Source organism: Solenopsis invicta, chromosome 9 (genome assembly GCF_016802725.1).
Source record: "Solenopsis invicta isolate M01_SB chromosome 9, UNIL_Sinv_3.0, whole genome shotgun sequence".
NCBI classification, from domain to species: domain Eukaryota; kingdom Metazoa; phylum Arthropoda; class Insecta; order Hymenoptera; family Formicidae; genus Solenopsis; species Solenopsis invicta.
The window spans coordinates 4,605,597-4,624,176 of record NC_052672.1 but is presented as its reverse complement, the minus strand read 5'-3'; the positions used below and the strand labels follow the sequence as shown (position 1 = coordinate 4,624,176).

The 18,580-nt window shown below is 31.4% G+C and overlaps 1 protein-coding gene across 1 annotated transcript; it reads left to right on the top strand.

Annotated features, from left to right (window-relative positions):
• The first annotated feature begins 15,556 nt into the window (after positions 1-15,556).
• LOC120358696 lies at positions 15,557-16,210 on the top strand. The gene is made up of 3 exons (XM_039453734.1): positions 15,557-15,765; positions 15,854-15,896; positions 16,052-16,210. The coding sequence occupies exons 1-3, from the start codon at positions 15,587-15,589 to the stop codon at positions 16,208-16,210; spliced, it is 381 nt and encodes a 126-aa protein (XP_039309668.1). The 5' UTR covers positions 15,557-15,586.
• Positions 16,211-18,580: the final 2,370 nt, after the last annotated feature.

Genomic DNA, 18,580 nt, shown 5'->3' with positions numbered 1-18,580 from the left:
TGCTCTTAACTGCAGTCTGTAAACAAAATGCTGTAATTTTTGCAGCAGATACGTGCAATTTCTTGCAAAAATGTAAGTTACAGAATTTTTACAAGAACTTGAGCAAACTTGCTACTAGGGTATATACAGAGTGCCCCAAAATTTGCACCTTTGGAGTACATGATACTTTATGTTAAAAGAAATAACTTTTTCTTTTAGTTAAATTGCGAAAGACATAATTTTTGCGGGATAGCTGGTTAAAATTAACGAATAAGCGTTTTTAGTTATGTGGCGCTCAGGAACAGTGCGCGCGTTTCTCACTCACTTATTCCTAGTATTTGGCTCGTATTTATGAATAATGTTTTCTTAAGATGCTAATACGATCGTGTTATGATTAATTTATCGCATTTTAAGACAATCTTAAATATAATATAAAACACCTAAGACAGTGTTAAATATAAAAATCTTAGACAATCTTAAAAATCAATTATAAATATCGGATTTCAACATTCCTTTCCGTATTGTTATGGTTTATATATGAAAAGTTAATAAAAGAAATATTAATTTTATTCCTTATGTAATAAATAAAGAAAAAGTTATAAGTTAATTTTGTTCATATGAAAATAAAGATAAATGTATAAATAATAGAATACTTTACGCGGGCTGAGTGTTCTATCGTTACAAATATTGAACAGTTGTGTACGATCATTAAATAGTATCAATAAATAAGTAGTTTAAATAATAACTCTAAATCTAAAGAATAGTTTACTAATTATGTAAGCTGTGAATATGCATTCTTTTCGCTAGACGCACGATCGAGAGAAAATATGATACGATCAGGTGGAAAGTTGGTATCCTTACGTTCTGTATGAACGAGGTATCGTGGTATTTTGTTGCTTGTCGTTTTAATTTTTAATAGCATAAAAAATATTTACTTGATTACAAATATTTGCTTGAAAAATAGTGCAAATATATAGACTTTCAATTTTTATTAATAAATAATTTGCGTAAAACTACACTCGACAGCAAAATTAAGGGATTACCTATTGTTACATCCGGAGGATTTCACGATTTCCCTTTTCGCATCCATTATATAAATTATGCTAAACAAGCTAAGGGATTGTCTGTAAAATTTACAACACTTATATCCGGAACTCCACGATTTCTCTTTTATAAATAACACTATCACCCGGCTATTATAAGAAAAAAATCAAACATTGTTCTCGGAATATATATATATAATGGCCACATATTACATCCGGAGCAATAAATAGACGCAAAAAAAGGAGAAATCGTGCGACTGCAAAATTATAAGCAACGATGCTTATTTAATAATTCATATGGACGAACAAAGCCTGGACTCGAAAGAGAAAAAATCTAAACGCTATTAAAGTCTGGCAACAATCAGAGATAAGATTGAGTCGCGACGCCGGACGGAAACTATAAAACTATAAAATCAAAATTTACAACCCGGCTTTGTTTGTTCGAACCTATGTTTCATCACGAACGGAAAGATGATTCATATGGAAAGCGAGTCCCAAATAAACGGACGCGGCGATATAAAAAATCGAGACCGAACGTTCCAAGAAGAGGAACCGAAGATAACGAATTCCTTAAGCGATTGGGTGATGCAACTGCTCGCCCCTCTTAGAGTTAAGAAAAATCGGGAGAAGATGGAAAATTAGCCAACGAGAGATCATCCGAGAAGATGATTGGTAGTGAGCGTTGGTGAACTACCCAACGAATAAGCTCGAAATTTCGACAACAAGGAATCTCCAAAGAAGGGGAAAAAGCTCAAAAGGCTTTACCCAATCAAATCCTCATCTCACCCACTAAACTAATCTCACGCCCTTTTCCTAAGCCCTATAAAATACGCAGCTTCGAACGGCTCGAGCATTCATTCACTGATTCATTCATTCATTCATTCATTCATTCATTCAAAAAATTCAAAGTTCAAGTTCGCACTCACATCCACGCGTTGCACGTGTCGAAGCTGTGCGCGTTATTTTCAAAATCGTTTTAAACTTAGAATCTGTGCTTAAGAATCACATACATTAAAACTCCGAGCAGCCCACCGTTGAAGCATCCCCAGAGCGGACAGCCTGCGCTGCGTCAAGCACCTTTCAACCCGCAGATTTCCATAGTTCTTCCCTTTCTCTTCTTGTCTAACTAATAAGTAAGTTTTTTCCTTTTTTTCTCTTTTTCGGTTTTACTTCAATTTTCCATTCAACTCGCCAGGAATCAATCGCTAATGAGCAATCACAGCCGTTCATGTCCCAGCTCCTTGTTCCCAATATTATTATTTTTATTTCGGATTAATACAGCAATTCTCATTTTAAACAATTCCCGACTTTCCCTCTAAATCTCTATGTAAATGAAATGTTCTACTTCCATTCTTAAATCTTAGGTTTTGATTTGATTTAATAGTTAAAATATGAATCTCAACGCATAATTACAATTCTCGTAACCGAAATCAATCAATTCCATCTTCTCCTACACAAATGTAATAGAATTAAGTTTTTTTTTATTTTTTTATTTTATACTATAAATCCTAACGATAATGCATAATACTAATTTCTTCAATAACCTTTAATTAATTTCTTGTTTTGTTCACTTTTACAATTATGTATCGATATTAAACAATGTATATAACTTTTAAACTTCTGAATAATCATTACCTAATCGTTTTGTATTTTAAACTAACCGATTACGTACTGCTGTCTTAATTAATAATGATTACCTTGTTATATTGTTTTCTTTTTTCTATTAAATAACCATAACCGATAATGTATTCATTTGCTAATTCCTTTTGAACCTTTATGTATGTAAAATTCAAATATTAGAATATATGTTAAATTTTAGTTTAAAAGAAGCTCCAATGTAAAATTTTATTTCATCAAACCCATCTCGTACTCACACACTAACCTCCCGACTCGAAAAGATTACACTCGGTCCGATCCCGAGTTATAGAGATTGAATTCTCTGACTCAAATTAGGACCAACGATCGCACGATTTTGAAAAGGCGTTAAAGCGTGTCATTACACGTTGACGCATAATTTCGGAATCTTCAAAAGTGCGTTCGGCTCGTGCCGCACGTCCCACTAGTGCGGTCACGAGAATAAAAGAGTTTTTGTTGCATCCTTCCCTGCCTTCCTTTCCTTAAGGCTGGATGTAACACTATTCTAACTCCGAAAAATAGGCATAATTCAATAGAGTGTAACTTTGTCAAAAATGATCGTAAAAAAATAAAAAAAAAACATTTTAAAAGTTGAAATCTTTAGTTTTGAGATTGACAAATCATTAAACGATTTACAGATAGTTTATGAAGTTACGCGGATTTAAATGGAGATGCGTCAAATCTCAAAATTTTTTACATTTGTCGGATTTTTTTACGAACTTTGCAAAGCTCCACGACGCAAAATAAAAATTGCACACAAAGGCAGTTTACAGCATTTGAAAGAGTGGATCTTTAGCTTTAATTTGCGTTTTTGTTGAGCTTTGTACTATTTTTTTTTACTGACAAGGAAACACAGGGAAGTGTCCGCCTCAGATTAAAACAAGTTTTTAATATGTTGTAGTACAAATAAAAATAAGGGACACGTATTTTTTTATACGTGCCCATACGCACTTTAAGGGGGTGAAACACCCCTTTGAAGAAAATCGGTTTTTTTCTTTCGAAGCGTATGCCGTCGAAACTATAAGAGATAGAAAAAAATGTTTTAAAAGTTGAATGGCTTGAAGAGTAATTTATAACAGCGGAAAAAAAATTTTTGTAAAAATTTTTTTTAATACTTTCCCCCACCACTTACCTATTTTTTTTCAAAATTTTTATTTTTTTTATAAACAAAATAAAACTTATTTTATTACAAATTCAACGGTATATGATAAAGTTACGATACAACATTCCCATTTTCCAAAAATAATTAAAAACCTCTCTATACGCACGGTACGCGCACCCGTCCGCGTGTTCGTGCGCTATGGAAGTGACTCCCTCCGATTTCGACGTGCCTTTAATATGTTGTACAGATTAAAATAAGGGACACGTATTTTTTACGTGTCCTAATACACTTTTAAGGGTGAAACACCCCTTTGAAGAAAATCGGGTTTTTTCTTTCGAAGCGTGTATCGTCGAAACTATAAGAGATAAAGAAAAATGTTTTCAATGAAAGTTGAATGCATGTTTTACTCGCATAAGATGACAAAAACATTTCGAGGACAGTCTGTGTCTAATATGAAAACGCAGACATTGAGAAAAACATTTACTATAAAATAAGACGACACTACACTAAAGAATAACAACAATTACGGTGTTGTAACACATTAATTTCTTGTTTAGAAAATAATATGTAATTAATATAAGTTATACATTTATTTACTGGTCTACATGATTCGACTAGAATAGTTGTTTTCTCCAACATTTTACAGATAAGGAGACTTGGATTACAAAAAATTATTACTCACACATTCCATATCTTTACTATCTAACGCCATCTCATCAACTAACAACAAGAGACCTTACATACGTAACTCTTGAATCTATACATGTCAATACTGCCGAGACGTAAACATTCTATTTCAAGATAGGAAATGACCCTATTTCAAGATAGGAAGTGCACGCACCAGTAGCGTGGTTATGCATATTTCTACACTAATGGAATTTAATAAACACTTTAATTAAATTGTATAAGTGCAGTATAAAAGATGAAATTTCTAACTAATTTTTTAATTAATTTTATGTTAGTTCTCTTGTTGTTAGTTGATGAACTGGCGTTAGATAGTGAAGATATGGAATGTGTGAGTAATAATTTTTTGTAATCCAAATCTCCTTATCTGTAAAATGTTGAAGAAAACAACTATTCTAGTCGAATCATGTAGACCAGTAAATAAATGTTTAACTTATATTAATTACATATTATTTTCTAAACAAGAAATTAATATGTTACAACACCGTAATTGTTGTTATTCTTCAGTGTAGTGTCGTTTTATTTTGTAGTAAACGTTTTTTTCAATGTCTGCGTTTTTATGTTAAACACAGACTGTCCTCGAAATGTTTTTGTCATCTTATGCGAGAAAAACATGCATTCAATTTTCATTGAGAACATTTTTCTTTATCTCTTATAGTTTCGACGATACACGCTTCGAAAGAAAAAACCCGATTTTCTTCAAAAGGGTGTTTCACCCTTAAAAGTGTATTAGGACACGTGTAAAAAATACGTGTCCCTTATTTTAATCTGTACAACATATTAAAGGCACGTCGAAATCGGAGGGAGTCACTTCCGTAGCGCACGAACGCGCGGACGGGTGCGCGTACCGTGCGTATAGAGAGGTTTTTAATTATTTTTGGAAAATGGGAATATTGTATCGTAACTTTATCATATACCGTTGAATTTGCAATAAAATAAGCTTTATTTTGCTTATAAAAAAAATAAAAAATTTGAAAAAAAATAGGTGAGTGGTGGGGGAAAGTATTTAAAAAAATTAAAAAAAAAATTTTTTTTCCGCTGTTATAAATTACTCTTCAAGCCATTCAACTTTTATTTAAAACATTTTTTTCTATCTCTTATAGTTTTGACGGCATACGCTTCGAAAGAAAAAAACCGATTTTCTTCAAAGGGGTGTTTCACCCCCTTAAAGTGCGTATGGGCACGTATAAAAAAATATGTTTCCCTTATTTTTATCTGTACTACAACATATTAAAAACTCGTTTTAATCTGAGGCGGACACTTCCCTGTGTTTCCTTGTGAGTTAGGCAACACTGAAGCAAAAATGATTCCTTTTTTTAATGTTGAATAAAACGGTGAATAAACATCATACAACGCTCAACAAGTACGCAAATTAAAGATAAAGATTCACGCTTTCGAACGCTGCAAATTGCATTTGTGTGTGATTTTTAATTTACATTAAATAAACTCGAAGTCGATATTTGAACTTATAAAAAAAAAATTATAAAATAATCTTCCAAGACTCCTGTTAACGGGCAAAACCTTTAAAATGCTTTAAAGGTTTCGATTATTTAAATTGATTTTTTTTTTGAAGATTTTTTTACGCTAGAAAATAAAGGAAGAAATTCAAGAAAATTTTTAAAAATCAAAAATTTGCCAAATGAAAAATTTTTCATAATGCAATGAAACATTAAAAATATTGTGGATTATTTTTTAAATACTAAATTTCTTTAAAGGGTTTTTCAACTTTCGACTTCATATTAATTAAAATGGCAAAAAATTAGCAATTTCCTAAATTTATTTAAATTTGGAAAATTTTAAATTTTTTAAAATCTTTTTTGAATTTTTTCCTTTATTTCCTAGTGTGAAAGAATCTTCGATAAAAATCAATTTGAATAATCAAAATCATTTTAAAGATTTTGGCTGTTAACATGAGCCTTGGAAGATCATTTTATAATTTTTTTTTCAAAAGTTCAAATATCAACTTCAGCAAAGATTAAATGAACGTTCAACAGCAAAATTAAAAGATCATCAACAGTTACTCTCCAAAAGAAAGTGTAACATGATAAGTCAACAAAAATGATAAATTAAACGTTTCAAAACACATTTTACAGCTTATTATTTCTATGTACACTTTTAGTATCGACTTTAAAAACATATACTGATTTTTTACGGAGCTATACGGATAAAAATAAAAATGCGGCAAAATTTATTACAAATTTTGTGAGTTTATTTGACGTGAATTAAAAATCGCACACAAATGCAGTTTGCAGCGTTCGAAAGCGTGAATCTTTATCTTTAATTTGCGTACTTGTTGAGCGTTGTATGATATTTATTCACCGATTTATTCAACATTAAAGAAAGGAATTTTTGTTTCAGTGTTGCCTAACTCAGTAAAAAAAAAATTGTACAAAGCTCAACAAAAACGCAAATTAAAGCTAAAGATCCACGCTTTCAAATGCTGTAAACTGCGATTTTTATTTCACGCTGTACAACTTAATAAAATTTTTATAAGATTTTGACATTTGTCGGATTTTTTTACGAACTTTGCAAAGCTCCACGACGCGAAATAAAAATTGCACGCAAATGCGGTTTACAGCATTTGAAAGGATGGATCATTAGCTTTAATTTGCGATTTTGTTGAGCTTTGTACGATTTTTATTCACTGAATTATTCAACATTGAAGCAAAAGAGGCCATTTTTGCTTCAGTGTTGCCTAATTCAATTCACACGTTTTTTATATTTCTTTATTTTTAGTATTCTTAAATCTTGTTTTTTTTATGATCGCATAATAATAAAAAGGAATTAATTGTTTACGAAACAACAGTTGTACTTTATCGAAATAATTTTTACAAATGTGACCAGATAGAAAAATATTGTAAGTTGCACATTGATAAAGGTTGCAATGTGTCAAAATTATGTCGAATAACAGGCTGTTGTATTTTTTAAGCCGGTGCGTGCATGTACGTGCACGGCTTTGTGTGTGTACGGCAGCCGTGCGCCGCGCGGCGATAGATCTCATTCCTAACAGTCCGATACATGTCTCGAGATAGCAAGACGCGCACAATTCTGCATCTTTTTGCAGGACGCACGATCGAAAGAGAAAGTATAAAATAATGTGATGCGGACTTGCGATGTCCTATAACTACCTAACTGCGGTATTATTATTACATCGCTCGCTTATGGCAAACCGTTTTAATTTTTAATAGCATAAAAAAATCGACTTGGTTATAAAGATTTTATTTTTAGACATTTGTTTTGAATAATAGTATAAATAAAGGGTATAGCTGGATTTGTTTATGAAATCTGCCCCCACTCCAAAATAGATGTATTATTGTACGTCAATCTTTAACTCTTGATGAAAGAACAATTTTCATCAAGTTTTAATTCTGTATCCTTGCTATTGCGATAGTGACAAATAAAAACATAATTATTTTATTTTATTTTTTTCTATTCTTCTGATTCTTAAAAAATTATGAAAAAAATCACTGATGTTTTAGTCATCAAGGTACATATCTAGAAATTTCAAGTTTTAATTTTAAAAAATTTAAGAAGTTTAAAATTGTACATTTTTTATTGAAATTTTTAAGTGACTTTTTTCATATTTTTTTGATTGCAACATCTTTCCAACATTATTTACCTCAATTTTTTCAGATTTTTTTAAAGACAAGCGTCAATGTTAAAATATTGATAATATAATTTTTTTAAGTTTTTATGCATAAAATTAATGTGATTCTTTAATCTACGTATTTTCTAATATATGTTATTTTATTTTATTTATTGTTTATAATAATGTAATTTTTCTATTATATTAAATGATTTGAGTTTTATATGTATATAAAAAATAATACAATTACATCTTTATTCTTAATATTATTCTTAATATATCATTATTATCATTATTAATCACAAGATTAACATTTTTAACACAAAATATTCTACTTAATATTAGGTTGAGGAAAAAGAAATCCATTATTTCACCATTATTTATCTATTATAAAATAATATTTCTGCAGGTCTTATAATTTTTGAGAGATTTCGACTATTACAAATAATAAATTACTGCAGATACGTATGAACAGCATCCGATAGTACGATTACCATTAGCACATTTGCAATAATAACATTTCACTATAAAATATCTAATGAAACTTGGAATGTAATCAATATAACATTTATAAGTTCTACTATGAACATGTCGCGATAATGGTAATCGTACTATCGGATATTGTTGACACGTATCTGTAGTAATTTATTATCTATCTCATGATCAATACCTCTCAAAAATTAAAAGACCTGCAGAAATATTAAGTAGAATATTTTGTGTATTAACTATTTCATATTATCCTAATATTTTTACTATGATGTATAAACAGTTAATAAAGATAATATGTAAAATTAATTTTATATTTATTATTTTTTTTTAAAGCAAGACAAATATAATTCCAACACAATTAACTAGTTAAATCAACTTTCATTGTTTTTTTTTATAATCTACATATAATTGTATTAGTTTTTATATACATATAAAACTCAAACTTTTTAATATAATACAAAATTCCATTATTATGAACAATAAATAAAATAAAATACACTCGACGCCAAAATTAAGGGATCACCTATTCTGAATCCAAAAAACAGGCGTAATTCAAGAAAGTGTAACTTTGTCAAAAATAATTGTAAAAATTTTTTAAAAAAGCATTTTAAAGTTTGAAATCTCTAGTTTTGAGATTGATAAGTCATTAAACAATTTATAGATTGTTTACGAAGTTACGCGGATTCAAATGGGACTGCGTCAAATCTCAAAATATTTTACAAACTTTGCACAGCTCCACGGCGTGAAATAAAAATTGCACGCAAATGCAGTTTACAGCATTCGAAAGCGTAAATCTTTACCTTTAATTTGCGTTTGGGTTGAGCGTTGTACGAATTATATTCACCGAATTATTCAACATTGAAGAAAGGAGAAAATTGTTCTTTCATAGAAGGTTACAGATTGACATCTGATAAATCTATTTTGGCGTGGGGGCAGATTTCATATACAATTATCTAACTGTAATTCTCAATCTTTCCATTTTATTACTCTATTGTAGGAAACACTAATCTGGAAAAATGGTCTCGTCTTTCTCTTCGACGTGTCGGATTGTGCGAAAATCATTTCACTGCAGATTCATTTAATCCAAACAGTAAAATGAAGCGATTAAAAAAAGATGCAGTGCCAGTCCCATTTGACTTAAATGTACAAAACTCCAAAAGAGATAATAGAAAAAGAACAAATTTAAATGAAGCAGAAGAATATCAAGCTGATAATATTACAAGGCAGTCAGAATCTGAAAATGATGAGACAAACGTTGCATCTGCACTCACATCAATTTCCGATAATATTTCAATTCAAGAGCAATTACAAGAGCCTCCACTAAAAACTTATATATCAAAGCTTGACAACTCAGACGAAGATATTAGCGAATGGCTACACCTTGAGCCAGATATGCATAAAGAAACCTCAACGGCTATTGCGCCTAATTATGTACAGAACGTTTCTCAAAGTTCAATGCTAGTCCCATTTGAATTCAACGTCGCTGAAAACAATTTTAAAACATATAATAGAAAAAGAAAAAATTTAAATAAAACAGAGGCATATCGAGCTGAAAAATATCACGAGACAGTCACAATCTAAAAATAATGAAATAAACATTACATCTGCACTTACATTCATTTCCGATAATATGTCGATTGAAGAGCAATTAAAAGAGCCTCCAATAAAAACATATAAATCATGGCTGAATGATTGTGACAGCTCAGAGGAAGAAGATAATAACAAATGGACACATCTTGAGTCACCTATGCATAATAAAAATTCAGAAAATAAAAAATATAAAAAATAAGAAACAAAACAACAAACAAGAAGAAAATAACGATCATAAAAATGTAAATAATTCAAACATTGTTAAGTTTTTACAACGTAAGATAAGTCGATTACAGAATCATATAAGATCTTTAAAATATAAATTACGTACAGCTCGAAGATATAGAAAACCAAAAACACAAAAGCAAAATAAAAAGTTGATAAAACAATTAATAAATAAACAAGACCTACATCCCATTGCAAAAACTATGATAAATTTGCAGCTACATCAGCCACGTATACCATACACACAAGAAGAAAAAAATCTTGCAAGGCAATTGTATTATTATTCGCCTTCTGCATTCTGTCGTTTAAGAAAAGCAGGTTGTAATTTACCGGAACAGCGAACAATTCGAAAGTGGCTGGAAGAACATGATATAATATCAGGATTTTGTGACTTTATATTTAAAAAATTAAAAGACAAACTTTCTCAGCTTCCATTACAGGAAAGAGTGTGCGCTCTAAAATGGGACGAAATGCCTATAAAAAGTTATGAGGAATATTCGCAGAAATTAGATCAAATAGAAGGTTTTGTCGATCTTGGACCTTTAGGAAGAAAATCCGAGAGAAGTAAATGTGTTCTTGTATTCTGTTTGGATAGTTTGAATGCGCATCATCTATGGCGTTAGCCTCTAGCATACTTTCTACCAGGAAAATGTATGAAAGCAGAGGAAATAGTGATATTAGTAAAAGAATGTCTAGATAGACTAAACGAAGCAGGAGCTGACGTAAAACTTCTTACATGTGACCAAGGTACCAGCAATCAAAGTGCTTATGCTCAACTAAATATTACTACAGAAAAACCATATTTTACACATAACGGTAAAACATATTATGCCTCATTTGATTTTCCTCATTTGATAAAAAGATTAACCAGTTTTTTGAGGAGACATACAAATCTGTATTGTGATGGAAAAATAATTGCATCATATACAGATATCGAAATGACCTAGACTATCGACAATGCTACAAAAGGAGGCTCAAATTTGTTATCTCACATCACAGAAGCTCACATTCGTTCAAATAATTTCGAGGCGATGAGGGTTAATTTAGCTTTTCAGCTATTAAGCCATACCATTGGATGTGCGATAAAAACAGCTGGCAATGAAAACGAGTTAGATACTGAAACATGGGAAGCAACTGCCGATTTTGCAGAACGCATGAACAATATTATTGATGCGTGTAATAGTTATAGCATTAAAATGAGATTTGGCGGAAAACGACCATTGTCCTCTAAAAATCCAGATTTAATTGCTCTGTTAACAGATTTTACTGAATGGTGCTCAAGATGGTCAAAATCACCAAACAATGTAACTCAAATGCCATGTTTCAGAGGCCTCGTTTTAACTGTACGAGCTATTCTTGCAATTTATGAAAAACTTTCAAATCAATTTCAAGGATTTGAACTGGTAACAGGATTGTGCAACCAAGATTCGGTGGAGCACTTATTTTCTAAACTTAGACAACGTGGAAGGCATAATCCAAATCCAACAGCAAGAATGGTACGATTATCCATGAGACATATACTCTCAACAGGATATATACAAACAAGCGACAAAGGTAACGTTGAATGTCCAGAAAGTGAGGCACTTATTACTCAACCAAGTCAACTCATGAAAGAGGTAGAAAAAGTCATGAGTACAAGTACTTCTACTGTAGAATATGCTGACTTTGAAGATGATTCATATTTGGAAGATGCGCAGCTTTTGGAAGAATATGCAGATTATGAAAATATTGAAAATATAGAAAATATAACTCCACTGAGTGGTTATGATGAAAATGCTATTGCATATTTCGCTGGATTTGTAGCACGACGAAGTTTGAAAAAAACTAAATGTGAGAATTGTCGAAACGATATGATGAAGACTCCCATGGATGATGCGACAGCAAATGAAAAGTATATTGAATATCGTGAATATTCAGATTCAGATGATGATGAAGATGCTCCAACAGTAAAAAAATTAGTAAGGCCAACTACTATCTTAACAAATATAACAAAAACACAATTAAAAACATTTAATCATATGTGGTAAAATCATTGGGCATCTAACCACGTTCTTGAAAATATTGTAGCTGCATGTGTTCAAGCAACAAATAAAAATCACGCTGGATGGTTGGATACTAGTCACGAGTGTTATAATCATCGAATGGAAGCTTTAAAATATTTGATTAGAGTAAAAACATATTCTCGCACTAGATACAACAATCGTGCAGAGAAAATAAAAAGTAATACCTCCAAAAGAAAAATGAAAAACATTTTAAACAAATAAAATGTAATAGTGAATATACGATAAAATCTAAAAATAACACAAAAATAAAATATTATTAGCATCAGATCATAATTTGTCATAATAAGTAAAGTGTAACAAATATAATGTAAAGATATTAATTTTACAAACCTAAATCTATTAATTTATTGTATTGCACAATGAGGAAAATGTTTTATAATATTTCACTGCGCATAGCGCAGAATGCATCTTACAACAATTTGCTGCGCATAGCGCAGAATGCATTTAACAACAATTTGCTGCGCATAGCGCAGAATGCATTTAACAACAATTTGCTGCGCATAACGCAGAATGCATTTAACAACAATTTGCTGCGCATAGCGCAGAATGCATTTTACAACAATGTGCTGCGCGGAGCGCAGAATGCATTTTACAATAATTTGCGGTGCGGAGCGCAAAATGCATTTTACAATAATTTTCTGCGCATAGCGCAAAATGCATTTAACAACAATTTACTGCGCATAGCACAGAATGCATTTTACAACAATTTGCTGCGCATAGCGCAGAATGCATTTTACAACAATTTGCTGCGCGGAGCGCAGAATGCATTTTACAACAATTTGCTGCGCGGAGCGCAGAATGCATTTTACAATAATTTTGCGGTGCGGAGCGCAAAATGCATTTTAAAAATACTGAAATCAGTGTTGTGCTTTTATGCATAAAATATGAATAGTATATGTATAGTATGAATAGTTATGCGTAAACATGTATAAAATGCAGGGTAAGTTAATATATTTTTTAACTACATTAAATTAAAAAGTTACGTTCAGATTAAATTAATGTAAGTTAAATTAAATATATATATATATATGCTATTTTTATATCCTAAAGTCAGATATATTAACAATGTTTTAAAACTTTATTATTACTTTTTCTGTTTTGTGTTTTGTATTATCCAATTTACAATAATTAATATTTTTGTATTCGCTAATATGAAAAAAGTTTGTGTAAATTACACGTAAAGTACACGTTAAAAAATTGTAAATATAATTTCAAAATATACAAGCACACCCTGAGTAAAATAACCATGTGAATTGATGCGCGTATTCATGTGGTTGTGCGTAATTGACTTACGGAATCGGCCGCGATGCTACAATGCTTCGATGATCATCTACGATGATCAGCGTAGTGTGGTGTAATGGACTTTTACTTTGATTTTCGTTCAGAGAATTATCGCTGAGCTTGAATACAGCGGACCTGGGTACGTATGACGAAATTGTTCAGAATAAATTCCGATCGGAATTGTTCAATTATTCCCTAAATTTTTATTGTTTTCTAGGAAAAACGGATAATTCCGATCAGAATTCATTCAAAATAATTCCATAATATGTGCCCTGTTTGAGATAATAAGTAATTCTTGTCGCCGTCACTTGCCTGGTCAAAATTATAAATCGGCGCGAGATCACCTGTAGCTACTTTGTCCAAGATCCATCGCAGTTCCAAGAAATCGCTCCTGTACACTGTGCCCGTTTGAGAAATACCAGAGGCCGTGGTTTCGTACAACTTGGTACTCTGCTAATCCCATATAAGCCATGTGCACCGTAAAGTAAATACAAACATTTTTTTTCTTAATCTTAAACAACACGCATATTATAAGGCGTGTTGTCTGGGATAATATCTAATAAATTTATATAAATTTATATAATCTTTTTGTTAATACGTGTTTTTGACACTTTCTGTTTTAGGTCTGGAATCTTCATAAATTAATTTTTATTACTTTTACATAAAAAATTCTTCAGCAACTCTTGTCTATGCATCTTTAGAAAGCATTTGAAAAACATAGATATAAAAACATTGTATATAAATATTGTAAGTAATTTTAACAAAAGAAAGAAGTTAGAAAAATGCATATTTTTACTGGTGACAATTCTTTTCAGATTTTTTTAATAACGTTACCACGGTGTGCAAGGAGATCTATCTCGATACGAATAATAACAAACAATCGTCTCGTCAAATAGATGTTGCTCGTGCGAATCGTTTGATCAAATTGCTCAAGGAGTTAAAGCCGATGATCAGAGCCCAGCTTTGACTCTGCTGATAGTAATATTGCACAAGAATAAAAAATTAAACAGCGAATTGCTACAGGTAAATAAATTCAGTAATTGAAATATAGAAAACGGGTTATCTGCTGCTTTTTCAATTTTCACAGTCTCTAATCAACTTTATATAAAAGTACACAGGAGATAGAGAAGAAAAAATAACATAAACTCCTGAGACTACTTATTTTACTAATAAGAAGTTGACTCATTAATTGTCTGTAAGGATAAGAGCATACAATACTTAAATAGTCAGTTATAGCATTCTTCTAGCATAACATGGTATACTTGCAAAACATCGTATGTCTAAAATTAATTAGTTTACAAAAGTAACAAAGTTATTTTTAAGTAATATTATATAACATTTATGATTATCGTTTAAGTCAATCTGGGACTTAATGGGAGAAAATTTATATTGAGAAATAGATGTTTTCATTCTCTTAAATGTGTTCTGTTATAACATCAAAATCCGTCTGTTATAACATCAAAGGTTTGTTGAACGCCTCTCGTATTACAATCGTTACTGGAGCGCTCCACGATTGCGTTATAACATCATTAGAGAATCCAATGAATCCGGGATAATCTACTGAATATAACGATACCAAAAACTCGATTTTGTTTTGAAAGTATACCATTGATAACACCTTTTAACAGATATTGAAGAAGAAAATTTCTTTTTTGTTCTACCCTTTCAAACTGCTCACAAAAATTTGATGATGTTTAAGTCAGGCAATTACGCTGGCTGAGAAAAATGTTGAAGTTTTAAAGAACAGAAAGCAATTTTGAAAAATATTTTTTCCTCAAGCATTTAGTGTTTCAAAAACCAATTTAAAATATATTTTAATAAATGTTATACGTTAAGATATTATGGGAAAAATTCTCCATGAAGTATTCAAATACATCGCCAATATTATATAGATAACAGAATTGCATTAATGATAATAACGATAATAACTCAGGCAAACTTCAATATAACGACCGATAATCTGGACGTGTTAATGAAGATAGAATTAGGTCTGCGCAAGAAAGACGATCTTCTTTTAGCGCGAGATATTTGCAGAATGTTATTAAAGAAAAAACAAACTAGCAAGGACGTCGAAAAACCACTTCTAAGGTAAACTTTCCAAGTGGTGAAATTAATTCAAAAAATAATTCGAAATTTGTTGGGAAATTATTAATTAAAAACAAATTTTCTTATACAGATATTCTAACAATCATGACATATTGAAAGAGATCTTGACATTAGTAATAAGATATTTTATTAGAGCGGAAGAGAACGCTTATATTTCTTTTGTCACAGATGCACTTAACGCTATATCATGTCAGTGCGATTATTGTGTGTTAATTAAATGCAACTGGAATGAAAACATTGCACTAAGAGAATTTTATTTTAATTACAGTTAGCGAATCAACCTGACAAGTTGATAAAGGAATTATTATTAAACATCGTCGAGAAGGGTCACTTTATGAATAAAAAAACGAACGAAGTGTCAGATGTGTCAAGTACTGCGCTCTCCAAATTGCTTTACATAAAATTGAACACGCCATCAAAGAGTTAATTCACTTGAACGTGTTCATTTACAAGGATTCAAAGCGTAAAAATATACTACGAGAGATGCAAGGTAAAAGAAAGAAACAGAAAATTGCGTTTTCGACTCCAGATATTAAAGTTAAATTGACGAACGCATCAATCTCGAGAAGCTCGAATGCGCGATGCGAATTTCTCGAGCTAAGGAAACCTCGATGCTCAGGATAATGGTGAAGAAGCCTTAGAGAGTGCTATGAACGCCTCCAAGGCGAAGTTTGTGAATGGCGCACTCGAATATGAAATGGTTACTGGGGAAGGCTTGCTCGTAAAATTTGTGTATGTATTTGAATATTAAAAATTGCAAGAACTTGAACTTACTCGATTATTAAATATTGCAATTAACGAATGCGCGATTATTTACAGTTCGCTGGTATTGGATATATGCCAGTATCTCGGAAAACGTACAGGCTGCAGGTTCACTCGCACTCAACAAAATGATGATGATGAGCTCTAAATTTTGCGAATAATCTTTGCAACTTTAGATCATCACATTGGAGCGATCGCCGCATCCTGGGATCCGATCAAATATATACTGATCGGATTAAATAATCTCGCTACTATAATGAGATGGAACCATGGTCGAAATACATCTACGGTAAGTAAATTAACTTTTATGCATAAATTTTTAGCATTTAAAATCAATCTTTTAGGATTAATATTGATAATTATATTACATTGATTTTTATTATATTGATTATTTTTATAGACTTCGAGATGATATGAACGTGCGTAGGACATAAATTCGTATGTTGTCAAATCTGATAATGAGAGAAATGATATGCGTGAAGGCACAGATTTTGGAATTTGCGTCATCGATGAGGCTGAACAGATACGTCGGGATACGAAGAAATTCTTCATTCAATTTTCTCAAAAAGGCAATGTCTTATACAATATAGTTCCGGATATATTGTTGCGCTTAGTAAATCTTGGAGAGGAGAAGGAAGAAGAGGATGGAGAAGTGGATCCAGACGCGGAATGTGGAAGAGGGGATCTATTTTTAATATTAATGGAAACAATAAATTTTAATAAATATTGTCTAATAAAATATATATAATTGTTCACTTTTTAATACATGTCCTTGAATAGAAAGACATTTCCCTTTATATAATATTTATATTAACTTATAACTAGTCCTGTTGTGGATGTAGCACGCCGACACGCATCAGATTTATCGTTAGCAAAAGATTAATATCGAAAAAATTTTTATTAAAATCCGTTACTCTATCAACCAATGCTTCGATACCTCATATCGTATTATTATATAATTTTTTATTAATTTCTTTTTGCAAAATTTTGGTTAATCTTTACGTGACATTTCGTAAAAACTGTAGAAAGGTTCTATTGAAATCAGATCTATAATTTTCACGCTTGTAAGAAAATAAAAATAATACTCAGATATTCATATATATATTCCATATTAATCTTTATTACATTATTATTTATTATACAATATTAAACACGCGCGTATTATCATTTTTAATTCAATCATATATGCGCGCATATTCCATTATAACAAAATAAAAAAATTTATAAAAGAGGCGCTTTCTGACCTCTTTACGTCCCTGCCCAAAAATCGTCCGAAATCCTCTTTCTGCATTTTACGGCTAGGACGTTGCACGGAAAATGAGATCGGTGAGAGGGAAGTGGAGAGGAGGGTATCCATAGAGATAACATCGTCGCTTACTCCGTGTTTGCCACCGCGATGCTTTCTCTCTCTGACCGGTGATGTAAACAGAGAACGAACAAAGATTGTCCGTCTTTATCTATCCAGAAAAGAACGTCTTAGCACGGACACGCATAACGTCAAATGATTTATCGACGGGAAAATGGATGTTAGCAAAGACAGTGTACGGGAGTTTTCAAGCGTTACTGGAAAAAGACCGCCGCTCTTAGGTTCCTCTCTGGTTTCGAGAAACTATTTCTGACTGGATATATTTAACCTCCAATCTTGATGATTATAAACAATTATATGTATATATATTACTTTCCTAATTGCTATCTTAACTAACATTTTAGTATAAAACTCCATATTACATACAAATATAGAACAAATATAAACATCTATTAACCTTTGGAATCTTCATATCCAATATCTGATTGATACTTGATTGGCTATCGTTACAACCTTTCAAATTTTGCTCTTAAAATCACTTTGCGATGTAGTGGGGGTACTCCCACCATATGATTTTAACACAGACATGAACCATTTTTATCGACAGTCGCAAAATAGATGTAATTTTAGTTCATATTCCGACCAGAATGGATGTGCGTCGTTAGTGCACCGGGAATTTTAGCGTTACAAGAAAAAGGCCGGCGTGGCCGCTCTCAGGTTCCTCTCTGC

What these genes read in the sequence shown, in the direction of transcription:
- LOC120358696 (XM_039453734.1), top strand. Translation starts at nt 15,587, where the DNA reads ATGATAATAACGATAATAACTCAGGCAAACTTCAATATAACGACCGAT. An exon ending in GTCGAAAAACCACTTCTAAG is followed by an intron (nt 15,766 to 15,853) that starts GTAAACTTTCCA and finishes TTTCTTATACAG; the next exon opens with ATATTCTAACAATCATGACA. An exon ending in TGAAAGAGATCTTGACATTA is followed by an intron (nt 15,897 to 16,051) that starts GTAATAAGATAT and finishes TTTTAATTACAG; the next exon opens with TTAGCGAATCAACCTGACAA.